Here is a 27978-nt window from a genome sequence, read left to right as displayed (position 1 = left end):
CACCGCGGGTACTGCTCCCGCACAGAGCACGCGACTGGGACCGAGGAGGCGGCGCCGGGATGGGAGGCAGGGGAGGGCTGCGGAGGTGCGACTGTGCTGGAGGGAGGGCAGGCAGGGGACAGGCTGTGTCTTCTGAGCTCGGTGCCAGCTCACCACGAGCCAGAGGCCACGCCCGCCTTGGCCGTGGGCCGCTTCCCACCTGGCAGTCTCAGCGCGCCCAGGTCTCCGTGGCCGGTGCGCTCGGGCGCGCTTGGCTGGGGTGCCGGCAGAGGGCGCGCGAGGGGGCCTGGGGACGGGCGGGGGACACACGGGAGGCGGGATTGGGGGGAGGGCCCTGGGCTGCCCCTCCCGCCCCCTGCCCGCCCACCCGAAGCTCCAGACCGGGAGGCAAGAGCTGCGGGTGCCCCCTGCGCGCTCTGCCTCCTCCGCGCCCCCGCTCCTACCTGTAGAGTCCGAGGGTCTCCCCCTCCCCGGACACCTATTCTTTCTCCTCCGGAAACCTCCCGCCTAGCTACCCGCGTCTCACATAGGCGGCGCTGGGACCCCGGGACGGGGCGCCAGGTTCGCAGCTGGTGACATGTAGATGCCCCCTCGGTGGTCCAGCCTCGGCACCTGGGCGCCCTTCTGCCCGTTAAAGTTTGGGGCTGGGCGCCATGGCCAAGAGCAGCTCCCTGAATGTTCGCGTGGTGGAGGGCCGGGCGCTGCCCGCAAAGGACGTGTGAGTACCCCGGGGCGAGTCGCGGGTGAGAGGTGCTGCGGACATGGGATGGGGCGGGGGTCGCCCGTTCCGCATGCCGGGGAGGAGCGGTGAGGTGGGCACGGGGTTCCTGTCTAAGACACAATATTGGTGCAGATCCGCCTCCACAGGGCTAAAACCTCATGCCCATCGCTGTCCTATCGGAAAGGGGCGCCCAGACTTAGCAGATGCGCCACCCTGCCCCAGGAAGGGGGATGTCTTTGTTCCTGGGATGTACTAAAGGGGATTGGAGGGTCGGATTTTGTTGGAGCTGGGAGGGTAGTGTGTGGGGGGTGTCTCTTCCTTAGTTCAGTCAGGTACCAGAGGTGGAGCTTCTCCAGACCAGGGTGGGTGCCTATCTAAGGAACCCTGGGAAGAAAGCCCAGAGCACCGGGTGGCCCCAGCATTCCTCTGTGTGCATCTGGTGTTTAGGTTCAAAGACAGTCATCAGATGGCCCACCAGCCAGACCTGGGGGAAACTGGGGTCCTCTGGATCCAGAGCCCTGAGCTCCTCAGCAAGGAGCTCCCTGTGTGGGCCTTACCTGGATGCTGAGCCTCTTGAAGACTCCACCCCCAAGCCCCCCCCCCCGCCCCCCCCACCCCCGCCCAGTAACACCCTGTCCAGCCAGGTGTGATGGGGGCTGGAGGACCCCCGGGTTCCTGTGGGTACCAGTCCTTGGCTCTACTTCCTCTAGGGCTGAGTCAGCAGTTGCCCAATCAGCAGAATGGCAGGAGGGGTCCCCCTCCTGCTTGGCCTGGAGCCCAGAGGGGCTCTGAGGTGTCAGCACCTGGGACAGGTGTGGGATCCTTGGCAGGACGTCAGCTGCGTGACCTTGAACCTGGTCCTCTTGGGTCTCGATTTCCCGCCTGGACAATGGGAGCTCTGGACAGGGGCTATCCAGCCTGGAGAAGCTATGTGGGGTGGAGAACCTGTTAGGATTTACCCCGTGGCCAAGGGTGAGCAGAAACCTGGATTCTAACCCTCTACCGAAGCTGAGATGAGGGCTTAGCTGTATTCTGACGCCCCCCAGCTGTGGGTCCCCAGTGAAGGGTTTCCGGCCTTTGATTTTAGGAACTTTGCCCCTCCCCAACCCTGGGCTGCTGAGAGAGGTTTTAGCTTCCCTTCATCCTCATCAGCTACCCCAAATAAACATGCCCCTGAGATAGAGGCAGAGCGCTTGCTGTGTGAATGCGGCATCTGGACAAGCCCCTGCTTCCCTCCTTCTGGGACACCCTCTCAGAGCCTCAGAGAATGACATTCTGGAACTGTCAGGGCAGTGAGGCCAGGAATGGGGGCCTGGAAACTGCCAGAGGGCTGGGGCGGGGGGGGCCCTCCAGAAATCAGGTTTCCATCTTCCGGTCCTGGGTGAGGCCATTAGAGTGTGGACATGGTTCATGGTGGGGACATGGCTTATGGGGTGGACACGGCTCGCGGGGGGTTCCTTCTGCCTCTCCTGCAGATGGGGTTAACTCATACCTGCTTCCTACACCTCTTGGCCACCCTTTCTGCCCCCAAGTTCTCGGGTCAAGGTGAGCCCCAGAGCAAGAATGGGAAGAAGTCCCTAAGCCGTAGTTGGAGATCCAGCCCTCTGCCTCAGTTTCCTTAGCTGTTGGCTCCCTTCTTCAGAGGGGCTGTCCTCAGAGCCTGCTGGGATCTCCACACCCAGGGAGACTCTTAGACGGGGGTGTGTTCTCTCTCTGGTTTCCTAAGGGAAAGGACCCAGCCTCATTCTGAAGCCTCATCAGGTTTGAGGGTGGGGTCTGACCTGACTCCGGAGGAGGCCTCCACTGACAATTTTGAGAATTACTCATGTTAATCATAGTAGCTGTAAGTCGTCCAGGGCTTACTCTTGGCCAGGGCTTATACTTAACACTTCCTGAGGTGCTATAAGCATTTCCATTTACAAATGGGGGAAACAGGCCCAGAGAGGCAAAGTCACTTGCCCGAGGTCACACAGCTGGGATTTGAGCCCTGACTGGCTCCATGTGTAAGCCACACTGAGCAGGCAATGGCTGAGGGGCCTTCTTTCCCACGCTTAAACTGGGGCAGGGCCCATGGGAGAGGTCAAGGTTCTGGAGAAATTGAGGGTCTGGTGGGGGCACCCCTCCTGCCACAGCTGCTTCCTACCTGATGGGAGCCTGATAAGGCCCTTGTGCGTCAGAGCCATGGAGCCAGCAGCGAACTTGGCTCCCGAGGGGGGGCCCCAGGGTCAGGCCTGGTTGACGGAAGGGGGCGTGTCTCCCAGTTCTTTGCTACTGGGATCCCAGCCAATCTTCCTCCACATCTGCTGTTGGGGAAACTGAGGAATGGGACCGTACCTAAAAGAGGCTCAGAGATAGAGAACCCAATCAGAGAAATGAGATCTAGGGGTCACCCAGCCACAGGCATCCCAGGGCGTAGGGCCAGATTAGGAAACTGAGGCTCTCAGGGTTACTCAGCCCAGAGGGTCTGAGGTAGATTCAGAAGGGGAAACTGAGGCCTAGGGCACTACTCAGAAGGGAGTTCAGCAGTAGAACCCAGAAAAGAATGTAGGGACATAGGCCATCACCCAGCCTGAGCTGTTCAGAGAAAGCGGCCAGATGGGGAAATGGAGGCACTGGAGCACCCACACGGAGGGAGCTTGGAACAGGAGTCTAGAGAGGAAAGTGAGGCGCAAGGAAGGACTCATCCAGCAGACAAGGCTCAGACTGCCACTGGCTCCTGGTGCCAACAGCTCCTCCCCTGAGATCCCATGGTAACTGTGGATTGGTGACTGATTAGAGATGGCAGAGAGAGTGTGGGGCCTGGGACATCAAAAGAGGGTGTCACTTGGAGAGAACATTTGAGCTGGGGTGGAGGGGCCATTGGATAGGAGCATGCGTGCTGAGCCCCCTAGACCTGGGTTTGAATTCCGACTCAGGAGGGGAGTTGTGGGATGGAGGATACAGGTCCTCCCCCAAGGAGCTCACAGTTCAGAAGTTTGAGGGAGACAGACACTAAACACAGAGAGAAACAGGGAGCAAGATGCTTTCTGGTGCCCAGGGGGATTGGAGGTCAATTTCACAAAGGACAGAGGTGGTCAGGGATGGCCTCTCTGAGGTGGTGACTTTGGGGCTGAGGATTGAATAGCAGGACTGAGCCAGCCATGACAAGATCGGGGACAGAGTGTCTTAGGCAGCTGCAATGGTGAGTGCAAAGGCCCTGAGGCTGCACTCAGAACTTGGGGGAAGACAAAGGAGGCCTGTGCAATGGGACAGAGGGGAGATGAGGGCCCTAGTGGACAGCTTGGGATGGGGCTGGTAACTCTTATTATGAAGGGGGGATGGAGCTGCGTTTGGTTGGCTCATGGCTCATGCCTCCTCAAGGGGCTGCTGTTGGTTGTGGTTTTGAGATCTGGGTGCCCTGGTCTGTGCCAGCAGAAGCGGTCTCACTGGGCTGAGCACTGGGAGTCCCCCCCACCCCAGGGAAAATCCGGAGGAAATGAAAAGTTGGCTGAGAGGGTAGGGGGTCCTGGAGTAGAGCTCTGGGGCCAGCCCATGATGCCTCCCACCACGCGTTATCTCCTTTAGTTCCTCCAGCCACCCTTACCCCCGCCGCCCCCACCAGGAGATGTGTGTTACCATTATAGGGAGGAACAACCAGCACCCACAGAGACGGGGGGTGGGGCTTGTTAGGTTCCACAGCGAGCAGGCGGTATCCCCGAGAAACCTCTCTAACATGGGCTGTTGACCATAGCTCTGGGCTTCCTGGGACCAGCCCTGGGATCTTTGTGGCCTCAGTCCTCAGTGTTCTGTTTCTATATGTGGAAGCCTAGAGAGACCACACAGGGGGGTCGGGCATCAGTGGGTGGGCTGTGTACCCATGACATCTCCTGCCGGTCCCCTGAGATTCTGCTTCTTACCCCGACTTGCTGTGTGACCCTGGGCCAGTCCCCTTCCCTCTCTGGGCCGCAGTTGCCCCATCCATACATAATGAGGGTGGACTGGGACCTCCACTTGTGGCTGCCCCCTCAACCTCCCTCCTGAACGTCCTCCTCCCGCAGGTCTGGGAGCAGTGACCCCTACTGCATCGTGAAGGTGGACGACGAGGTGGTGGCCAGGTGAGGAGTGGAGAGGCCGGGCCTGGGGGAAGAGAAACAGGTCAGGGGATGGAGGAGGAGCTCCTTCTAGACCTGAGAGGTCCAGGCACAAGATTTGACGTTGAAAAGAGGAGCCGGGTGAGGGCAATGTCTATGCCAAGAGCGGACGAGGTGCCTGCCAGTAGATGCTTTGTGCTTTGGCCCTTCTGGGGACAGACAGCTGGGGCTCCCAGCTCCCCTCTCCATCCTACCCCTCCGACTGGCCGACACCTTCCCCCTGGACCAGATGATGTCCCTGCCAGTGTCCTGGGGCTGACTCAGCGGCTGCCCGCCTGTGCCTCCCACCGTGGCCTCCCTGGAGGCGGGCATCTCACGCTTGGCTGGGCTGGCTGGTTCCGGGCCTGCTGGGTGCTGCGGGCACTGGGGCGTGTGTGTGTGTGTGTGTGTGTGTGTGTGTGTGTGTGCATGCGTGCCCAGCTGGGCCTTCTTGTGAGTGGTGGGGGGTGTTGGAGGGCTGACGTGAATGTCTATGACTGATGTGCGTGTCCCTGGGGGTGTGCAGCTCACAGGCTCACACTGTGTACCAGTGGAGGGTGTGTGTGTGTGTGTGTGTGCACGCGCGTGCGTGTGTGCGTGTGCGTGTGTGCACACCCGTGGGCTGCCCTGCATACACACGTGAGCACCAGTGTCTGCTTGTTTGGATACACAGATGCCTTCGTGAGCACAAGTGAGGACATGAGGGTGTTTGCCGCGTGAGTGAGTTTGGGCAGGGGGGAGGGACGCGGGGCTTGGCGGTGGTTGGCTCCCGCCCCAGCAGGCCGAGGGACAGCTCTCAGCCCCCGCAGGCCTGAGGGGTGTGGGTGGGCAGGTGGGCGGGTGGCTGAGGCCTGGGTTCCTATGGAGACAGCAGGATTCAGGATGCTTCTGGTGCTGGTTGCAGTCCAGAGGGGCTGGGGGCAAGGGGGGTGGGGAGCCTGCATGGGGCAAGGTCAGCCTGCAGCATCCCAGCTGACCCCCTCCATTGCTCTCTATGCTCATGCTGCCCCCTCCTCACACGCCCCCCCCCCAAACCCACAGAGAGATTTCTGTGTGATCCCAGGCTGCTGTTCTGTGCATCTCTGGGCTCTGAAGAGGGACTTCCAGCTATGAAAAGAGGGGGACAGGGGGAAGAGGGTGTTTGAGAAGATGGGTCCATCTGACTGTGGTGCTCTGGGCTGGGGTAGAGGGCAGAGTGTGCATCACTGCGTGCCTCTGTGTGGATATGTTCACGGTCTTTGTTGGGGAAGAGGGCAGGGCAAGGGGTAAAAAGAGTGGCCCAATTCTGGTTCAACCCAATTCTGCAGCCATAGATTGGGTGTGTCTTCATTGGGCAAAGTGGGTTCCTCGTTCCCTGCTGGATAAAGTGCATAGGCAGGGGTGTTGGAGTGAGGATGCTGTGTGTGTGTGTCTGTTTCTAAGCTTGCTTGGGTCCCTAACCCACCTGTGGTTCCCTCTCATTTCCTGAGTGCTCTGGCTCCTGCTGACTTTAAGTTCTCTTGGCCCCCCACACATCCCATTCCCCAACCAGTGCTTTCCTGTTCCTCAGACTCAAGTTCACTCCTGCCCCAGGGCCTTTGCACATGCTGTCCCAGCCATCTCGTCCTCATCTTCTCTTCCCCCTTTGCCTGACTGGCTCCTGTAGGAAGCATTTTCTCACTCCTTCAATCCACACCCCCAGACCTAGCCAAGTGCCACTGAGATCACCCCAACCACAGGACTTGTCTCACTGTGTCATGTGTCATAAGAGTTCAGGAGGGAGTACCTGCCCACTGAAGGGGGCTCTGTGGGGGCAGGGTCCTGGGCACCTCTTCATCTGATTCTCCATAGCCCACAAGGTTTGGCACACAGGGTATTCATGGAGTGAATGAGTGAATGAATGGAATTTGCATGTTGTCAGCTGTGTAAGGGATTCTGTGTGTGTATCTAACATCTGTCACCGTACGTGTGTAAATGTGTGTCTGTGGGTCTCTGTGTCTCTATGAGTTGGGCTTTTTTGTTTTGTTTTGTTTTTGATCTCTGTATCTATGTGAATCTGTTTTCTCTGTATCTGTATGTGTCCATATGTAGAAACACATAGATATGCATTTCTAGAAATTTCTGAGGATGCGTATGTGTATCTGTGTGTATGGGAATGTGTCTCTGGCGTTCTTGGTGTGTCTGTGAGTGTCTCTCTTTTCATGTCCAACCTTGTGGGAATGTATGTGTGTGCGTGTGTGTGTAGGTCTCGGGGTATGTGAGTGTTGGGGTTTCTGCGTGTGTATTTGTGTTTTGTTTTTGTTGTTTTAAGAAGGCTCCATACCCATCATGGAGTCCAACGTGGGACTTGAACTCATGACCCTGAGATCAAGACCTGAATTGAGATCAAGAGTTGGACGCTTTACTGACTAAGCCACCCAGGGACCCCTCTGTGTGTGTATCTATGCACATCATGGATACAAGTGTGTGGTTTGTGTGCATGTGTATATCTGGGTCCCCAGGTGTCTGCCACCTGTGTGGCCCAAGGGTCCCCAGCCCCCTGTGCCCTCCCACTGCAGAACAGCAACTGTCTGGAGGAGCTTGAGCCCCTTCTGGGGGGAGGAGTACACCATTCACCTGCCCTTGGATTTCCACCACCTGGCCTTCTACGTGCTGGACGAGGATACAGTGGGGTGCGTGTACTGGGGACCCCTGCTTGAGCACCTGGGGGAAGACGAGATGGCCCAAAGCAAAGTCTCCACCCAACTGACCCTTGGTGCCTGTTCCCGCTATTTAATGACTCGGACCCTCATCTGCCACCTTTCCACAGGCACGATGACGTCATTGGCAAGATCTCGCTGAGCAGGGAAGCGATTGCAGCCGACCCCAGAGGTGGGCGAGGGACAGCAGCCTTCGGCTGGGCAGAGGGAATATGGTGGCCATGTCTAGGCTGGGCATTTGCGAGCATGTAGCAAGTGGCAGGAGAAGCAGTCTTCAGGGGAAATTATTTCAGTTGTTGATTTTTCTTTTTTTTTTTTTTGGAAGAGAGAGTGAGAGAATGCTCATGCCCAAGTGGGGTGGGGGGGGCGCAGAAGGAGAGGGAGAGGGAGAATCTTAAGCAGGCTCTTTGCCTAGCATAGAGCCTGACACTGAGCTTAATCTCATGACCCAGAGGTCATGACATGAGCTGAAACCAAGTCAGATGCTTAAAGGACTGAGCCACCCAGGCACCCCATCAGTTGTTGGTTTAAAAAATATTTTTTTAAATTTATTTATTGAGTAGTTAATTACTTTACGTAGTTCCATATTCAAAAGGTATAATTAGCGGGGGAGACTATCCCTCTCTAACCCAGCAATTCCATTTTCATTTTAAGGTTGTCAGTTTCTTGTATGTCCTTCTAGAGATAATTATTCTTTTTTTTTTTTTAAGATTTTAGTTATTTATTTGAGAGAGAGCAGAAGTAGGGGGAGCAGGAGAGGAAGAGGGAAAAGCAGGCTCCCAGCTGAGCAGGAAGCCCAACATGGAAATCAATCCCAGGACCCAAGGATCATGACCTGAGCCAAAGGCAGCCGCTTAACCGACTGAACCACCCAGACACCCCTAGAAATATTTTAAATAGGTTTATTTATTCCAAGTGCTTTCCATGAATCAACTCATTTAATTATCGTAACGAGCCTGTGAGATAGGTACCCTTATTCTGCCCGTTCCACAGGCGAACCTCTCAAGGTAGAGGGGATTGGTTAGTTGGCTTGCCTGGGATCACAAAGTTGCTAAGTGGGATGGCTAGGATTTGAACCAAGATTGTCTACCTCCAGTCTGTGCTCTTAATATGGCACTGTATGTGTTTGGTGCTCTGCTCATAGGAATGGCAGTGTGTTATACTCACTCTCTGTCCCTTGCCTTTCATTTCACCATCTACACTGGAGATCTTTCCATATTGGTTCCTCAAGAGCTTCCACATTCTTTGATCTTTGACTTCGTGGCACTCCATTGTGTGGCTAAATCATCATTTATTTGGCTGGTTCCCTCCTGATGGGCACTTGGGTGGCTCACTGTCTCTCCCTAGCTCAAACAATACAGCCATGAATAGCCTTGTACAAATGTGATTTCACACATGTGCAAGTTGTATCAATCAGTTTGATAAATTCATAGAAGTAGATGGGTCATATTAGCACATTACAGAGTTGTTGCTCAGTTACCCTCTTTGGAGGATGTAACAATTTGCCTACCCTGCCAGGGTATCTTTGCCAGCAATTACCAAACTCTTTGATCTTATATCTGATAGGTAAAAAAATTTTCTCTTTGTGTAGGTTATTTTGTATTTCTCTATGAATGAGATTGAAAGCCTTTTTGCATATTTAAAAGTTGCTTTATTTCCTTTTTTGTTTGTTACTTATTTGTTTGTTTGTTGCATTGCCCCCCATGGGGTTGTGTGGCTTGTCTTATTGATTTGTAGGCGCTCTTTACATATTAGGCAAATTTAACTCTGTCATATTAGCTGCAAATAGTTTTTCTCCCTTTGTCACTTATGTTTTTGCTTATAATTTTTTCTCTGTATAAAATCTGTTTCTTTTTCTCTAGTTTTTATGGCTCTTGTTTTTCTGTGATATCTAAAAAGGTCTTCCCAACTCTAAGATAAAATTTTTTTTACATGATTCCTTCTCACAGCAATTTGTTTTCCTTTTTTACATTCAAGTCTCTGATCTATTTGGAATTTAACCAGATTCAAGGTATGGAGAGGGATTGAACCTTATTACTTTTTATCTAGATGAGTACTAATTGTCTTGATGTCAGTAATCGAATAATGTATTTTTTCATCAGTGGGGATTAGTTGAAAATGTACAACATGTTAATCATCATAATCATTGTTCCTATTTAATTAGGACTTACTATGTGCCAGGAATGATGCTAAACACTTTACATTTAGTTTTCACAACAACCAAGTAAAATGTGCTCTAGAATGATCTTGAATTTATGGCTGATGGAAAATGAGGTTTGGAGAGGTGAGGGCACTTGGCCTTCCTGGAAGTTGTAGGATTGGGAGTTGATTCCAGGCTGTGCCTGCATCCAAAGTCTGTGTTTTCAACCCATCTGCTGACCTGCACCCATTGTGCCTGAAACATCCACCCAAGGGAGTGGAATTAGATGATGGAAGTATGAGGCCAAGCTTCAGGAGCTTATGGACCAGACAGAAACACAAAATATGCTCACACAGAGCAAGGAGCAAGGAAAAAATGGAAGCTGTCCATGTGTCTGGATGTGGGTCCTTTTTATTTTTTAAACAGGACAGGAATGTGGGGGTGGAGGCATGTGGAATATCACTGGCATGATGGTGGATGAGGATAAACAGACAGTGAGGCTGGTATAGTCAAGCAAGTTTTCTGGGATGAAGGGGAATGAATTGGTTCTTAAAGGTGCTTTGGCAGAGACAGAAAAGCATATCTCCATAGATTCTCTTTTAGGGCCAGGCCAGGGGGAGCATTGGATGGGTCTCAATTGGAGAAGGCTGTAGGTTCCAGGCTAGAGTCTGGACTTTCTTCTGGAGGCACTGGGGAGCCATTGATGGTCCTTGAGCAAGACACCAAAGAGAATGGAGCCTTATTATCAGGGGATGGAGTGACAGGAGAGATTAGATACATTTTCAGAAGATCTCTGTGCTGCTTTGTGGATATTGGATCACAGTGGGACAGGAGTACATGTGGGAGATCAATTAGGAGTCTGTTGTCATAGTTGAGTGAAGAAGCTGATGGCATCCTGGGGGTAGCAGTGAAGACAGAGAGAGGTGAGGTGGGACGGTGCTTCATCACACACACAAGGAAGTGGGCCACCATGAGCAAGTGTCAGCAGACACAATAACCATCAGATTTGAACCCATGAAGATTTTAGAATTTATACTTATGATATACAGAATTTTAAAAGGAATAAAATATTTACACTGAAATGTAATCACCAGAAAGGGACAGCGATAATCATAAAGCAATACATTAAAAAACAGATTTTTAAAAGAACCAAATCAAACTTTTAGAGATAAAGAGTAGTCACTGAAATTGAAAACTGGGAGGCTGAGTTCAATAGCAGATCATTCAGAGCTGAAGAGAGAATTGGTGAACTGGAAAAGAGATCTGAAGAAGTTATTTAAACTTTGGCCCAGAGAATCAAGAAGAAAAATATAAAAGAGAAGTTCAGAGACATAAAAAATTACCAAGAAGGTCTAATATCCTTTTAATTGGAGTCCTAGGATGAAAGAATAGAAAAAATAGGGGAGAGGAAGGGATTTAAAAAAAAATTGATGACCTGACATTTTCCAGAACTCAAGGAAGGACATGATTGCATAAGAAGAAACAGCACAAACCACAGTAAGCAGGATTAAAAAAAAAAAATCCTCACCTGCCCATGCAGTGAAATTGTGAACATCAAACACATGATCCTTAATTAAAGAGAAAAGATAGACCATTGACACAAGATCAGTTATCCAGCTGAAATGACTTCCCAATAGCTACAATGGAATCTAGAAGTCAGTGAGTGAGATCTTCAAAGTGTTGAGAGAAATAGAGAGAGGGGGGAAGGGAGGTTGAAATTGACTTGACCGGTTCAGGCAGGGAGAACTACCTGGATGGAGGCTCAGAAGTAGGCCTGCCCAACATTTTTGTGAGGGGAGATGTATTGGGATTAAATAATGGAAGGTTTTGTGTACCAGGGTGAAGAGTGTGATAGTACAGGATGAATTAGACTATCCTAACTACATTCAAATCCCAACTCTGCCACTTCCTAGCTATGGGGTCATGGGCAAAGCTCTTCTTTCGCTGTGTCTCAAGTCTGCAAGTGTGGGTAATTACAGCGTCTACATCAGAAGGCGGACATGAGAACTCCATGACTTAATACATATTTAATGGTAATTGAATTTTTAAGTTAACACAATGCCAGTGTCTGGTAGGTATTTAATAAATGTTAGCACTTGTGCCCTCCAGGAATTGATAGCTGGATCAACCTGAGCCGTGTGGACCCAGATGCAGAGGTTCAGGGTGAGATCTACTTGGATGTACAGATGCTGGAAGATACACGGGGCCGTTGTCTACGCTGTCATGTGCTCCAGGCCAGGTATGGTCAGGATGGAGGACAGTGTGGGTTTGGTCTGAGAATGAACAAGAGTTCACTGGATTCTCCTAGTTGTGTTGGCTTTTGAGACCACCTCACTCCTGGGGTACTTCTGGGCTCACAGCCAGGATCCCTTGCAGGCAAACAGTCCAAGTTCACCAGGTTTGCAAGTTCCTGGGGTCAGAGCACAAGCAAAATCTTTGGGTCCCCAGTGACCAGCAGCCAAAGGTCAGACACTCAGGATGGCCTGAAAATGTGTGGAGGTGTATTAATCAAATTGTAAGTGATAGATATCCAATTTGTACCAGTTTAAGCAGATTGGCTTATATGAATGACATGCAGCTACAGGTATGGCTGGATCCAGGTGCTCCAACAGTGAGATGAGGAATCTATAGACAGATTTCACGGCTTTCTTTTGTGTTAGTTTCAGTCTCAGGCAGTCTCTCTCCAGGTGTGGACAAAGAGGACCCCAGCAGTGTCAGGATGGCATCCTACCAACTTGGTAGGTCCAACTGAAAAAGAAATTTCCTTCATTATTTCCAACTAATGTCCTGGAACTGATTCTTATTGGCCAGATATAGGGCACATACCGATCTCTGAACCAATTACCTGGACTCTGATGGGTCAGGCCTGAGTCCCACACCCACTCCTGGACTGGAGAGAGGGTTCAGCCTACCTAAGTTATGGGGGCTGGGAGTGTGAGAGAGGGGCAGGTCCTGTACCAAAGAAACAGGAGAAGGAAGACGGATACAGGAACAGCAAAACCCACAGATGACCCTCCAGGGGCACCAGCTCATGGGATATCCATCTCCTCTCCTGCTTATTTATCACTCTGTAATCCCCTTCTCTCTCCCTCAGCGACCCCATCATTCTGCTTCCTTAAATACTCCCCTCCCTTCCCTCCCTCATCTCCCATCTTGTCTTTCTGCCTTGTTTTCACACCTTACTCCCCCAACCCTCACTTTTATACCAGTCCTCACTCAGGTTGTGGAGGATCTCTCTTTCTGCTTGCTGTGTGACCTTAAAGCCTTTTCTTGCCCTCTCTGTGCCTCTCTCACCATCTCCAGATTTCTGTTGCCAGCTGGGGCTCCTCGAAGTCTGGATGGAGTGCCAGGGTGGCAGAGGACAGGCAGAAGCACTGAGCATGGGACAGGGGGCTCCTCATCTGCTTTGTGCCAGTGGCCTCCTCCCCAGCCACAAGGCTGTGCAGGAGCCTTGTAAGCAGGAGAGGGACTGATCGCTGTCGCTTAGCAACTGGGCTGGCTCCTAGGAAACCAAAGAAGGCTTTGGATGCCAAGCAGGGGTGGGAGAGGAGCGGCAGGAGGAAGCAAGCAGCCCCTGGTGGGGGGCTGTCTCTGGATTTGGGGGACTTCAGGAAGGAGGGATTGGGGAAGCTGTCTGAGGTGAGACTTTAGGGTTGTCATGGCAACCAGAGACAGGGGGTCCTTGCCTCAAGCCTTTTCTTGAGTCCTAGGCAGGGTGTGGATATGAGTATTTGTTGAATGAGTGAATTAATGAATGAGCAAGCACTCACATCCCACCTGCTGCTATGCTAAGCCTTTTATATACGTCATGTCATTTGAGCCTGGGCCCTGTGAGGTTGATCTATTATTGTTTCCATTCTCCAGATGAGGAAACTGAGGCTTGGGGTCATGAAGGGACTTTTCCCAGTGTCACTCAGCCAATGAGTGGTGGAGCCAGGCTCTGAGCCCTGGCATCTGGTCTCCTTCCCCGGGGGCTCCAGAGAAACCGAGGCTCCCTTCCCACTCCCCACTGCGTCTTCACCTCCTGGACCTCGTGATTTAGGACTTGACCTTCTCGTGCCTCAATTTCTTTATCTGGAAGATAGGGGCATACTAGGGCTTCCTCCTAGGGTAGCGCTGGTCAACAGGAAGATACTGGGCTTGGTGGGCAGGGGGAAGGGTGCTCCTGACTGGGTCCCTACAGTGGAGGCCAGAGGCCTTTGAACGGTCTATCCCGAACCCCTTTCCAAGGTCCGGCTTGTAAAGGTCCTGTATCCCTCGCTCCTTTCCTCATCTGTCTGCAGGGACCTGGCCCCCCGAGATATCACCGGCACATCTGACCCATTCGCACGCGTGTTCTGGGGCAGCCAGAGCTTGGAGACGTCAGTGAGTGCTGGTGTGAATCGGGGGAGGGGTGGGCATGGGGGCGAGCCCTCCTCAGCTCTCCCTCCCTCCTCTTCCCCCAGACCATCAAGAAGACCCGCTTCCCACACTGGAACGAAGTGCTGGAGCTGCGGGAGATGCCGGGAGCCCCAGCCCCGCTGCGGGTGGAGCTCTGGGACTGGGACATGGTGGGCAAGAATGACTTCTTGGGTATGGTGAGCGCCCGCTCCCCTGACACTCTCCATGGCTCCCCACTGCCTCCAAGAGGGAAGGGGAGGGGAGATGGGCTGTGCATCCTGGGATCTGGAAGGATAGATGTGAAAGCTGTCTCAGCGGGCTGCTTGGCCAGACCTGGGTGATGCAGGCCCATTGCCTCGTTGTATAGGTGAGGAGACAGAGGCTCTCCAAGGGGCAGGAACCTACCCAAGGTCACAGTGTGGGCCCAGATTCTCAATGGGGTGAGAGGACTCAGTATGACCATGTGCTAAGTGCTTTTCTAGCATAATCTCAGGCTCAAGATCTTTCTCTTGGAACCTCAGTTTACACATCTGTAAAATGGGTGTGACTGCCCTGCCCCTCAGTGGGAATGGATGTATAGACGGGGCTGACAGTTTTTAAAAGGAGGCAAGATTAGAGCAAGTTATGGGTTGGCTTGGTTATGCACAGCCAGCGGGGAAGGGAGCAGAGGAGTAAATGGAGTAGCCACTTTGGGAAACAGTCTGGCCATTCCTCAAACGGTTTAAGACCATCCCCACATGCCCTGGCAACTGCACTCCTGGCCATGCACCAAAGACCAATGAAAACACATGTCCACCCAGAAGCTCATACATGAAGGTGTTCACAGCAGCGTTGTTTGTGATAGCCAAGAGTGGAAACAACCCAAATGTCCCTCCATGGTCGAATGGGTAGATACAATGTGGCTGGTTCTTACCATGGAATATTACTCGCCCATGAAAGGGAATGAGGTCGGGTCACCCGCTACAGTGAGGATCAATCCTGGAAACATGGTTTCGTTTAGATGAGATGTCTGGAGTAGGTGACTGTGTAATGACAGAAAGTAGGTCAGTGGTGGCCTGGAGCTGGCGGCGGGGGTGGGAGACGGGGACTGACAGCCAATGAGACCAGGTGTTTGGGGGCAGACAGAAAATGTTCTGAAGTTAGTGGTGACGGTTGCCCAGCTCTGTGAGTAGACCAAAAACCATTGAACTACGCACTCTAAAGATGTGAATTGTATGGGATGCAAATGACATCTTTATGAAGTTATTTTAGAAGAGAAGCGGTGGGGTTCAGGGCCCTTTGGGACTATCTTTAAGCTTTCGGACAGATGCAATGTGTGTCCCCAGAAAGAGCTGAAAATGTCCTCAGTCTAGATATTTGGTCTCTAGCAGCTGTGTGACCTCAGGCAAGTCACTCCGTCTCTCCAAGCCTTAGTTTCCCCAAGTGTAAATTGAATGTTGTCTGCAGGCCCTCAGTGTCCGGGCAGGAGTTAATAATTTGGGGCTCGGGGGGGGGGTGTAGCTGTGGCTGCATCGATGGGGGTATGGTAGTCGAGAGGAGGTGGCCCCTGGCAGGCCAAGCCTCCCCTGCTTAGGTGAGCAGTCAGCTCTTCTAGGCCTGGGTGGGGACTTAGGCTGGCAAGGTCAGGTTCAGCTGAGAGTCTACGTGTCCTCCCACAGGTGGAATTCCCCCCACGGGTCCTGCAGCAGAACGCCCCCAGAGGCTGGTTCCGTCTCCTGCCCTTTCCCAGAGCCGAGGAGGATTCTGGGTAAATGTGGGTGCGGAGGGAGGCGGCTGGGCTGAAGTCAGGGTGACTGCCATCTTCAGCTTGTGGGCAGGTCCTGCGGGGTGCCCATGTCAGCCCCCAAGTTGTCAACATGTCACTCCGTTCCCTTATTTAACACACATCTTACAATATGCGTGTACTTATGTCCAAAGGAGTTCACCATGTACCCACCCACCTGTTTTCACATGAACATATCAGCTCACACTAGTCGATGCGTGTTCTGAGCCCTGGGCCCTTCCATGCCTGTGCACACCTGTTGACACTGGCCTTACAGCGACCACACTGCTTACGTCGACTTTACCTGTCCATTCCTATGCATCCCTTTCAACATCTGTTCACCTGCCCACACTTGCCTGCATCAGGCTACACTGTCCACACCTGCCCCCACTGTCCATTCACTGTGTACACATTTTTTGACGCCGGCCACGTCCTTCCACGCCCGTCCTATGTGTTGACACTGTGCTCGTCCGTTCTGGGTATCCCCGTCAGTACTGGTTCCCACCTGCCCACACTGGCCATGCCTGTTCCCGCCTGCCCACAGCTGTCCCCATCTGCCTTGTTTTGCTAACATCCATGCTCCTTATCTGTGTTCACATGTGCCTCTCTCGGCCATCCGCGCCTGCGCGTACATACTCACTGTTCCCTCACCTGCGACCTGACCCTGGCCAGGGGGACCCTGGGCGCGCTGCGGCTGAAGGTGCGCCTCATCGAGGACCGCGTCCTCCCTTCCCGGTACTACCAGCCGCTCACGGAGCTGCTCATGGCATCGGTGCTGGGCCCGGCAGAGGTGGGTATATCCATTCCACTGGGGATCCAGATGATGGCCCGCTCCCGGGGTTCTTCTGCTGTGGGGTCGCAGGGCCCTGGGCCACCTCTCCTGCCTCCTGTCCTTGCCCAGGAGGATGCTGCCAGTCCCCTGGCCGTGCTGGAGGAGCTGACCTTGGGGGACTGCCGCCAGGACCTTGCCACCAAGCTGGTGAAGCTCTTTCTTGGCCAAGGCCTGGCCGGACCCTTTCTGGACTATCTCACCCGGCGTGAGGTGGCCCGGACCAGTGAGTTGCCCACATGAGCCCCAGACATCACACCCCAGGGATGGGTCCGCACGGGTCTCTCAGGGAGAAACGGGGGCTTCAGGCAGAGGTCAGGGGCTCTTATATGTGTGGGTTGGGGGGGGTCCCTATGTCTGGTACCAGCAGCCCTCTGCGGATGCAGCCTTGGATTCAGGTGCTGGCTTTGCTACTCTTGAGCTGTGTGACCTTAGGCCGCTCATTGAACCTCTCTGGGCCCCTGGACCGTGAATGGTGTTGATGCTGCAGCTCTACCTGATTCCTGAGGCTGGAAGAATCACGACTCCCATCTTGGGTGGGTGGGGTGAGGTGGATCCGGCCCCAAACCCCAGCAAACACTTCCCTCTGTCCTCCCAGCTGACCCCAACACCCTCTTCCGTTCTAACTCCCTGGCATCCAAGGCAATGGAACAGTTTATGAAGGTGAGCAGGTAACGCCCGGGCCCAGCTGCAGCTTTTTCTCCTATTCTGTGCTTCTTGGGACCCCAGAGCTTGGCCAGCCTCGGTTGGCTCAGGGTGGCTGAGCCTGGCTGCTGGTGGCTGATGCCTGGCCTCACCCTGAGATTCACCTGGATAGTGCCCCCCGCTCCCACTCTGGGGCATGCCTTGGCCTTGCTCTGAGCCTCTACCTGCACGGTCCCCCCTGTCTCAGCTGCTGGGCACGCCCAGCCTCACGCTCTGCCCCATCCCATGTGGTGCCTCCTGCCCCAAATTCGTGGGCATGCCTGATCTCACGCTCGCCCCCATCCCACGTGGTCCCCTGCCCCCAGCTCGTGGGCATGCCTTACCTGCACGAGGTCCTGAAGCCGGTGATTCACCGCGTCTTCGAGGAAAAGAAGTACATGGAGCTGGACCCGTGCAAGATGGACCTAGGCCGCTCTAGGTGAGCAACGCCCCGGGGGCGCACCCAACCCCCCGGGAGCCCCCTGGTCTGCTCAGAGCCTGGCCAGGTTGGGCCTGTGCCAATGCCCCCCTGCTCTGGTGCAGCGGCTCAGGAGCTCCGCATTCCAGCAGAAAGCCTCACTGGGAGCATGGTGATCCTCGGGCTGTGTCGTGTATGGGGATGGGCAGGACTCTGAAACTGAGCTCCTGGTTTCAAATCCCAGCTCTGAGGAGGGCAAGACAGACCCTACACCTGTGTAGAACATTACAGGTAGAAAGGTATCATTCCAGCATCCACTCAACAAGACAATGGTTGAGAACCTATTGTTCAGACACTGGCTGAACGCTGAGTCCAGAGCAGGGAATATGTGGACGCAAATCTGCCTTCCATGGGGAGGTAGCCAGCCAGCTAAAGAAGGTTATTGAAGGTTGTCAGGGGAATGGAGGGAGCTAGAGCAGGGAAGGGTTGTGGGAAGTGCCAGGAGCAGAGCAGGGACTTGCAGTGTTTCAAAGGGTGGCCAGAGGGACAGTCTCATGGAGCAGGGGACCTTCCAGCAGAGACTTGAAGGAGAGGAGGGAGGGAGGCATGCACATCTGGTGAAGAGTATCCCGGGCAGGGGGAAGAGCATGTGCAAAGGCCCTGAGGTGGGAGCGTGTGTCCGGCATGTCCCTGCTGACATGTCCGGTGATGATGTGTGATGGGGAAGGGATGGTCCCTTAGAGGAGGGGACGTTTAAGCTCAACGTGGGTGCCAGAGTGTCTCAGGCTAAGGGAACAGCGTGGACAAGTCTCCGCGACAGGAGTGAGCTCAGCGTGTTTGAGAAGCAGCCAGAAGCTTGGTGGGAATGGTAGGAGGGGAGGTTGGGAAGGTGGGTACTCTCAGCTCAGTGGGGGCTGGTGGAGGGTTTTGAGCAGACAGATGCTGGGCTTGGAGGCACAGCCACTCTGTTTCCCCAGGAGAATCTCCTTCAAGGGCGCACCCTCGGAGGAGCACGTGCGGGACGCCAGCCTCGGGTTGCTGACGGGCTACCTGGGGCCCATCGTGGACGCCATCGTGGGCTCTGTGGGGCGCTGTCCGCCTGCCATGCGCCTTGCCTTCAAGCAACTGCACCAATGCGTGAAGGAGCGCTTCCCCCAGGCGGAGCACGAGGTGGGCCACGCGTCCCCATGGACCAGATGGGGAGACTGAGGCTGGGGAAGGGTGGTAGCTTGTCCAGGGTCACACAGGGAGGCAAGGTGGGGCAGGGGACAGAACCTGGGCGGCTCCCGCTCAAGTATGTGTCCTGTCGGAAGTGGGGACAGGATTCCCGGCAGGGTCTGGGATCCAGGGGTGGTGGTAAGAGTAGTGACAGCAGCTCCTGCTCTATATAGCCCTCACTGGGGGTCAGACCTACATGTACGTACGTGTTCCTTGCCTTGTCATAGCCACCCGATGAGACGGGCACTGATATTCTTCCATTTCCCAGAGTAGGAAGCAGAGGCCCAGAGAGATTGAGTCCCATGGTGCTGGGATTGGCACATGTCTAGGCAGGCTGGCACAAAGTGAGTGCGTCTTAAATTCAGCTCTCAGAAAGACAGAGTGTGAACGAGAGGGAGTGAGAGCACTCGAGAGCGAGTGAGCCCGCTGATGCTGGCAGGTGCTCTGTAGCAGACACCCCAAATAGCCCCAGATAACCCCCCACATGTGCTAGTGCTCTGCCACTGTTGACTTAAGAGTTGGGACCCCAGGGACTGCCTCGGGCAGGTGAGCTGAATGAAGGCAGCAGGCCGGTGTGGGGCAGAAGGGAGTGGTAGGGACTGCGGCAAGCTGGTGCTCCCACGGCTGGGTCTTAAGGGGGCCGCTCTGGACAGTCAGTCATGGCCACGTAGGAATGGGGACCCAGTATGGCCAGATCGTGAGAGTTTCTTTTCTAAAGGCAACCTTCTGGATTTTATGTGAGGTCTCTCATTTTTAAATGTTGGCACTGATTTGCTTAACGACAACAGTAACAACAACACAACAACGCTTTGAGCCAGCTGTTACACATTTGCAGCCGGACTGGTCCATGGGTTACCGGGTGGAGCCCCCCTGGGGTAATGGTTGGCATCCCTTCCATGTGGCTGTCTTTGTCCTGTCTTACAAATGGTGTCACATCAGGCTAACTCTTACATAGTGCTGATGTCATAGACACGCGGACTGGGGGTTCACTTTGTAGAAAAATCTGAGGCCTGCTCAGTGTTGGGGACATAACGGCTCAGTCCCTAGAGCTTGAGTTAAAGAGCCCTTGATTATGCCACACTTCTCTCCACGTTCTGTTTACAGGTGGGGAAACTGAGGCCCAGAGAGGTAAAGAGCCTTGGCCGAGGACTGTGGACTCAAAGGGAGGCCTCTGGTCTCCCAGCAGGGGTCTCTCCCTTCTCCCCTCGGCCCCCCGCTGAGGAATGAGCTCTGGGCTCCAAACTGGGACCTCACTGGCTTTATGCCCCACTTTGCCAGGCTCTCGCCTGGGCTGCAGGTGCTAAGTGGGACACAGTGGGGCAGGGGGAGGGAAGGGAAGAGGGGAGGCCAGCTCCCTAGACAGCCTGGTCCTTGTGAGGGACCCAGTGTGACTCCCGAGTGTCCTCCCGTCCTCAGTTCCCACGGTGGGCAGAGGCCATGGGCAGGGAGCAGGGACTTTCTCAGGCCCACGAGGGTGAATGGGGTCACGGAAACCCAGAGGAACTCCTTTCTCTGCTCCTCCGACACCTGTTCCTCCTCAAGAAAGGAAGTCAGAGCTGATGTCAAAGACTAAAATTACCCTGGAATACGGCAGATGGGAGGGGGGTGGTGGCCTTGGGGGCAGCTCAGGTCCCAGATGAGGGTGGGGCTGGGGGCAGAGACCCACCTTCTGGGCAGCGTTAGGAACCGGCTGTCGCCAGGGCTCACTGTCAGCACGGAGGTGCCGTAGGAAGTTGGCACATACCCAGGGAGGGTATTGTCTCGAGTGTGAATACGGCCCCTAAATAAATACTGGCGCACATTCTCGGGCTAAATATAGCTGGGCAAGTGTGAAAGGTAGGTGGGGAGTGATCTGGGAAGAGCCAGATGCACCCAGGATAAAGGCACGCCCTCTCTCTGAGCTGCCTCTGCCTGCAGCGCGGGAGGGTCAGGCCCCGGACTCACCTGCAGGTGGGCCAGGCCCGGGACTCACACAGGGGGGCACCGCCCTTTACAGTTTGTAGGAGGCAGAGCCTGGGGCGGGGGGCGCACAGGACAGGCTCAGGAGCCAGCCGGGCTGGATTCACTCTCGAGCCTGTGTCCTCATCCAGAAGATGGGGACAAGAGTACCTACTCCACGGGCTGGTTAGGGGTTCAGATGAGTTCCTGGCACTCAGCAAGCGGTGTGCAGGGTCGGAGGCAGGAGAGTGTGATGAAGAGTCGAGGGCTCCGGTCCTGCCTGGGTTCAAGTCTTAGCTCTGCCATTTACAGCTGTGTGGCCTTGGGCAGGTGACCTCTCTCTGGGCTTCAGTTGTCGTCCCTGTAAAATGGAGATAGAATCCCTCCCAGGGTGAGTATGAAATAAACAAATGTGTGGCCAGTTTTCTGGCATGGTGCTATTAATAAAATAAATCATAGGTCGGGAGATCGAGTTCTGCCTCCTCCACTCATCTGCTGTGTGACCTTGGGCCAGTCACTTGGCATCTCTGAATTTCTGCTTCGTCATCTGTAAAAGGGGAATAATGATGCTGCTTCCTTTCTAGGTCTGTGCCCTTAGCACGGTGCTTGGCACCAAGCAGATTCTGAGGATGCTGGGCTAAAGCTGATCATGCAGGATTGGTATTGTTACTCTATTTTCCAGGTGGAGAAACTGAGGTCCAGAGAGAAAAAGCCATCTTGGCAGACCAGTATGGTCTTCTGGCCCATCTCGAACCCCGCTTCCCCTTGCACCACCAATCTGTAGTCCTTCCTGCCTCAGTTTCCCTATCTGGGAAGTGGGTCCTTGGGGGCTGTTCTCACCTGCTGCTCCTCTCGGCAGGACGTGAAGTACCTGGCCATAAGCGGCTTTCTCTTCCTGCGGTTCTTTGCACCTGCCATCCTCACCCCAAAGCTGTTTGACCTCCGGGACCAGCATGCAGATCCCCAGACCAGCCGCTCACTGCTACTGCTTGCCAAGGTGCCAAAACTGGAGTCCCACAGCCTGGGTGTTCTTAGCCAGGGAAAAGCATAGGAACAGAGCTGGAAGGCCAAACCGACAGAAGACCCAAATGACACTGAGAAAAATCCATCTCAAACGCCCATTAGCCTTCCAACCTGAATGTGAAGGCATTCGATCATATGTTCTCTAATTTTGTCTCTTAAAATGAAAACCCTACCCTTCCAGGAGGAAAGTGGGAAGTGGGCTGGTAGTCACTTACACCTTAGTGTGAATTAGACCATCCTTTGCAAAGTGGCCATATTTTGAGGTTCTGATGGGCTCCAAAGTATGCATGATAGGATAGGGCAGTCCTTAGTAGGGGAATCGAGCTCTGGAGGGAACAGAATAAGGGCACTGGGGGTGCATATCTGTCCACGGGGAGGGGTAGATATTGTTCGAAGCAGGTGCTACTATGAGTCTTCCCCTTTCATTGAGCACTGATTTGAGAGTCAGGACTCAGGGGCTTCTGGGTCTGTAGGCAGCCCTTCCCTCAGCAGTGACCTTCACCCTGGCATCCCTTGCTTCTTTACTCCAGGCTGTGCAGAGCATCGGAAACCTAGGCCAGCAGCTGGGCCAGGGCAAGGAGCTATGGATGGCCCCTCTCCACCCCTTCCTGCTACAGAGTATCTCACGTGTGAGACACTTCCTGGACCAGCTGGTGGATGTGGATGGGGAGGAGGGTGAGTCCCTGCATTCCTGACACATCTGGGACCTGCCACCTTTGTGGACCTGCTCTTCCCCCTCCCACAACCCCACCCCAGTACTGAGACTGTGGACTTGTGGGTCAGCTAGTCAGCCAATGAACATTTCCTGGCCCCTCCTGTGCTAAGTCCCAGAGATGAACAGAGCTCAGGCCCTGTCCTCCAGGCTATCCCAGCCAGTGTGGAGATGTGTGTGGGTGCTGTCGCATCATGCGCACACAATAAAAAAATGTCTCTTAAGCGCTTACTAGACACTGTTCCAGGTGCTGGGGAAATAGCAGTGGATAAGACAGAAGAAACCCTTAGAGGTTTCTTATTCTAGCAGGGACCATGGGCTAAAAGAAAGGAGTTAGCAAATAGTACAGTACATTCGGGAGTGATTGTGTAGGGAGAAAAAATAACAGAGGGAAGAGAATGTTGGGGTGGGCATGGCAGGTTGCGATTTTAGGTGGGGTGGCCAGAAATGGCCTCACTAGGGTGCTATCAGAGCAAAGACTCAGGGAGGACAGAGAGCATGCCATGAAGATCCCAGGGAAAACTATTCCAGGCTGGGAGCAGTATGTGCAAAGGTCCTGAGGTGGCGAACAGGGAACCACAGGGAGGAGCCAATGTAGAAGAGGGAATGAGGGGGCACAAAGGAGAGGTGGGGGCCAGACTGTGTGGGGGCTTCATAGGCAGCTGGGCTTTGATGGGGAGTGCACTGGAGCCTGGGACAGTTTTTTAAGCAGAAGAGTTGGGGCTAAGTCTGTATCACAGTATAGGGCCCAGTGCACTATATAGTTGGGTCCAAGTCACATAAGAAGAACCCGTTTGCATGTGGAGCCCCGGTTGTGGCATGGCAGTGTCCCTGTGGCATTGGGGAGGATCACCCCCCATGGAAGGGGGGTCGATCCCATGTACTCACTGGACTGACTTCATGAGGCATGCCCCCTCTGCTGACTGCCTGCACCACTGTCTACAGAGCTTCAGGAGAGGGACGTCTACTTGCCTACTTTGTGCTGCTGCCGGCCCCACCTTCCATGATCCACTCTCTAAGAGCAGGAGCCACCTGCGGCAGTCCTGTTGTTCACCCTCCTGCCTCTAGGGGGCAGAGTCATGCTTCACCATAGAGGCACCTGGGCACGCGGGCAGGGCAGGTTGAGACTGGATATGAGGGTTTCACTGTCCGCCCCCCTCCCTTTCCCAGAGGCTGGGGGCCCAGCCAGGGCCCTGGTGGCCCCCTCGGTGATCGTCCGTGAAGGTTACCTGCTGAAGCGCAAGGAGGAGCCCGCCAGCCTGACCACCCGCTTCGCCTTCAAGAAGCGGTACTTCTGGCTCAGCGGGGAGGCGCTCTCCTACTCCAAGAGTCCGGAGTGGCAGGTGGGGCTCTAGCCCACAGCTGGGGGCGGGAGGGAAGGTGGGGGGCGAGGGGAGGCGGTTTCCAGCAGCGGCCTCCCTCCCTGAGCTGCCTCTCTGTACGCAGGGGGAAACTGAGGTCCGGGAGGGGGCAAGGACTTAGCAAGTCCAAAGTCTCAGGCCAGGCTCTACTCACACCTTTGGGCCAGTGTGGGCACAGGACAGACGTAGGCATTGGATGTCCTTTGGCTGATGCTATCCTGCTCACGTAAAATTGAATGCCTCCTGCATACCACGCAGTGTTCTAGGCGCTGGACATATAGCAGTAAACAAGGCATAGGATCCCTGTTCTCCTAGGATTGCCACTGAAATGCAGAACTCAGGCACCTGCTGGTGTGTGCGTTTCTGTGCCTGCACGTTGGTGCATGATTAGCTAACACCGGGCAAGGTGTGCTTAGTTATTATTCCCACTTTGTCAGCAAAGCATAGAGTCCAGAGTTCTAATCCCTAGTTTCCAACTCTGGCTCTACTAGCTGAGTGACCTCAGAAGGGTCATGGGTCCTCCTGGGCCTCAGTTCCTCCTCGGCACACAGATCCAGCCTCAGAAGGTGGTGTAAGTTGGTAACTGTGGAGTGCTGGAAAGCACATCCCATCTGCCATGTCCGCCATGTGGTTGCTGGGCTGACCGGTGGATGGTGGTGATGGACACTGGCGCCCTGGGGAGTCGGTGCTTCCTTAGACAGATGGGGCAGGACTGGGAGACTCCTTGCTCGAGACAGGGGTCATGAGCCCAGATTACAGACACACCCTCGGGGAACATCCCCAAAGGAAAGCTGTCCCTGGGCCCCACCACCCGGCCCCCAGCCCTCCCTGCAGCGACAGACCTGTCTCCCAGATGCGCTCCTCCATCCCTGTGTCGCACATCCGTGCGGTGGAGCGCGTGGACGAGGGCGCCTTCCAGCTGCCGCACGTGATGCAGGTGTTAACGCAGGACGCTGCCGGCGTGCTGCACACCACTTACCTCCAGTGCAAGGTAAGGCACCGAAGGATGGGGAGGGGGGCATCCCTTAGGTTCCGCACCCCTGACATCCCCCGCATCCCCCCCCCCCACCACCCCGGCTTCCCGCAGAATGTGAATGAGCTCAACCAGTGGCTGTCAGCCCTGCGCAAGGCCAGCGCCCCCAACCCGGACAAGCTGGCCTCCTGCCACCCTGGTGCCTTCCGCAGCTCGCGCTGGACCTGCTGCCTCCAGGCTGAGCGCTCAGGTGAAAGGCAGGGTGGGCTCGGGTTCTGCCCTCCCTACCTGTCAATCAGCAGATGCCCCACCTCCTCTGGCCCCTGTGCAACCCGGGGCAAGTTACTTAACCTCGTTATGCCTCAGTCTCCTGAAGCGTGGAATGGGGTTCATGACAGTCCCTGCCTCCTAGGGTTGTGAGGAGTGAGTGAGTTAATAGACACAAAGCACATAGAACGCTGCCGAGCACCTAGTGCTCAGTACATATGAAGTCTTATTTTTTTAAGCACTTATTATGTGCTAAGCATCTAGTGGAATGCAGACATCAGGCATGCTCTAGAGGAAGACAAGTGAATAACCAGATAATTGTAATACATTCTTCTAAGTACCAAGATGGGGCTTTTGAGATGCCAGAGAATGCCCCTGATCCAGCCCCAGAGTAGGAGATCAAGGAGGGCTTCCTGGAGGAGGTGCTGTTTCGATGTTACCTGAGAAGAGTAGGGTTAAGCAACAAAGTTGGAGACAGGGATGGGGTAAGGAAGTGTAGTCAGAGCAAAGAGCATGAGCAAAGGCCCGGAGGCGGCAGAGGGAGGGCTGAAAGTTTGCAAAGGTCTGCGTGGCTGGAGCCCGGACTGTGGGAGGAGGCTAGAGGAGGTGAGGCTACCGCTATGCTGGGTGGGAGTGGAGGCAGTGGGGCGTGATGGAAGTAGTAGGTCGGAAGAGTGAGTTTAGAGGCAGAAGGGTCGGGGCTTGGGGACCATCAGCAGCGGGGTCTTCTGGAGGGGGTGATGGGAGGCGGTCCTGATTGGCGCCGTGTCCCCCTCAGCTGCTGGTTGCAGCCGCACACACTCGGCCGTCACCCTGGGGGACTGGAGCGACCCGCTGGATCCTGACGCTGAGATCCAGATGGTGTACCGGCAGCTGCTCCTGGGGCGGGACCAGCTCAGGTGGGTGTCCCTGCCCAGCCTCCTCCCCTCCACCCCGCAGTGGCTAGCCGGGCCAGCTGCCCAGCACAGCCCCCCACGTCCATTTATTCATTCTTTCCATCCGCTTCAGCTGAGCTTCCCGGTGCACGGCGTCCAGGTTCAAGGGGAGGATGGGGAGGCATCCTCAGGCAGGCCCCAGTGCAGAAGTGTGTCTTGGATCTTTTCATATCCGGGTCCCTGGGGACACGGGCACAGACCTTGGATGTGTTCCTTTTCCTTCCTGGTGGGCTTCAGTGCTACCCAGTGACCGATTTGTTCCAGCTCCTTCTAGAGTGGGTTCTGAAGCTGGCCTGTCTGGTTTTGAATTCTGGGCTAGCCACTCACTGGCTGTGTGATCTCGGGTACAATGCTTACCCTCTCTGAACCTCTGTTTCCTCATATGGAAAACAGGGATAATAATAGTACCTTCCTCCTGGGGTTGTCCTGAGGGGTCAAACGAGCTAATGCAGGTAAGGCATTTTGTAGATGCCCAGTCACCCAGTTATGCTGTGCAACGTTAGGCAAGTTACTTTACCTCTCTGTGTCTCAGTGGACTGTATAATGGAGCCAATAGTAAGTCCTTACCTTGGATACATCTTTTGTGGTACTTAAATGAGTTAAAACATGGGAATGGCTTATAATAGTGTCTGGTACTCTGTAAGTATTTGCTGTGATAATGGTGGTGGTGATGGTGACAGCTGGGAACCTGTCATGTCTCCTGCAACCAGCAGAGAATCTCCGGAGTGGAGAACAAGATCGGGAGTCAGGGACCAACCCTGTCTTTCTCCCTTTCAACTTCCAGGATGAAATTCCAGGAGGATCCCAACATAGATTCCAGTCCAGAGGCAGACGCAGAGAAAGGCTCCGGGGCCACGGAAGGTGAATGGCTAAGGAGGTCCCGTTTCTTTGCCATCTCTGCCCCCTGCTGTCACTTGCCAAACACACGACTCTGTCCTTCCCCACTCCCCTCCCCTTTGCGGTTCACCAGCAAGTGTGGTGAATGGGGGAGGGATGGAGAGTGTGGGCTTTCAGGGCGTAGGGCCAACCTGGAGCCTGAGAAAGCCACTGGGTCTGGGTTACGGCAGCCTGCCTAGGCCTGGCTGAGCCCCCGTGGCTCCTTGTCTCCCTTGCAGGGGTCTGTCCCGATGCCCTGGCCCGGCACAGAGAGGCAGCTGCCCGCCTGCTGGAGGTGCTCGAAGATCTGGACAGAGCCCATGAAGAGTTCCAGCAGCGGGAGCAGCAGAGGGCAGCCCTGAGCCCCCTCGGGCACTGAGAAAAGGCCAGAACCAGCCTGGAAGGGGAAGGAAGGCGCCAGAGGACCCCCTCTCGGAGCACCCTGGCGTCCTGAGGCTGTCCTGTTCCTCGTTGATGCTGTAGGGTGCAGGCTGCTGGAGATCTAGTCTCTGTGCCCTAAGTGCAGAACCCCGGGCACAGAAGCCCTGTGGCAGGGGGCTGGCCTTTGTACTGAATGACTCTCAGTCTCTGGGCGAGGCAGATGGGAGTGGATGGGATAAGGAGCCTGACTCATTCGGCTCAGCGGAAGGTCTCTGCTAAACCAGACTGGCTCCTGCCCACACCGACCAGGCCCACCTGGTCCTGAGCTGCTGGATACAGCTGTCTGTGAATCCCCGACACCCACGTGGCCTTGTTGCCCCAGACAGGCACTAAAGAGGCTCAGCCCTTCCTGTTTTCATGTCTGCCAATCCGTGTAACCTCACTGATCCTCCTGAACCCTGCCTTGGCCGAGAGTCCTAACCGCAAGCTTCCAGAATCTGGTTCCCTCGGGAATAATGGAGGCTTGGAGCTCAGCATGCCAGACCCAGACCCTTGGAGCCTGGGAGACCTTGG

At 54.8% G+C, this 27978-nt stretch overlaps 1 protein-coding gene across 4 annotated transcripts; it reads left to right on the top strand.

Annotated features, from left to right (window-relative positions):
• The first annotated feature begins 2 nt into the window (after positions 1–2).
• Positions 3–27823, top strand: RASAL1 (RAS protein activator like 1). 4 transcript variants are annotated; one of them, XM_013056556.2, is made up of 23 exons: positions 3–85; positions 531–718; positions 4759–4815; positions 5504–5521; positions 7368–7481; positions 7619–7680; positions 11758–11887; positions 13932–14013; positions 14094–14225; positions 15687–15775; positions 16463–16580; positions 16692–16845; positions 17218–17282; positions 17630–17742; positions 18699–18891; positions 21737–21874; positions 22431–22575; positions 23783–23955; positions 24827–24964; positions 25061–25196; positions 25992–26112; positions 26933–27009; positions 27264–27823. In XM_013056556.2, the coding sequence occupies exons 2-23, from the start codon at positions 654–656 to the stop codon at positions 27401–27403; spliced, it is 2460 nt and encodes an 819-aa protein (XP_012912010.1). In that variant the 5' UTR covers positions 3–85; positions 531–653; the 3' UTR covers positions 27404–27823. The 4 variants fall into 4 exon arrangements, with proteins under 4 accessions (XP_012912010.1, XP_044929436.1, XP_012912009.1 ...); XM_013056555.2 differs by lacking the exon at positions 3–85 and having other exon boundaries at positions 106–718; XM_013056557.2 differs by lacking the exons at positions 3–85; positions 5504–5521 and having other exon boundaries at positions 107–718.
• Positions 27824–27978: the final 155 nt, after the last annotated feature.

Source organism: Mustela putorius, unplaced genomic scaffold (genome assembly GCF_011764305.1).
Source record: "Mustela putorius furo isolate JIRA1106 unplaced genomic scaffold, ASM1176430v1.1 tig00537248_pilon_pilon_pilon, whole genome shotgun sequence".
In the NCBI taxonomy this organism is placed as follows: domain Eukaryota; kingdom Metazoa; phylum Chordata; class Mammalia; order Carnivora; family Mustelidae; genus Mustela; species Mustela putorius.
Note: the sequence above shows the minus strand (reverse complement) of the source record. Positions and strands in the feature narration are given on the sequence as shown.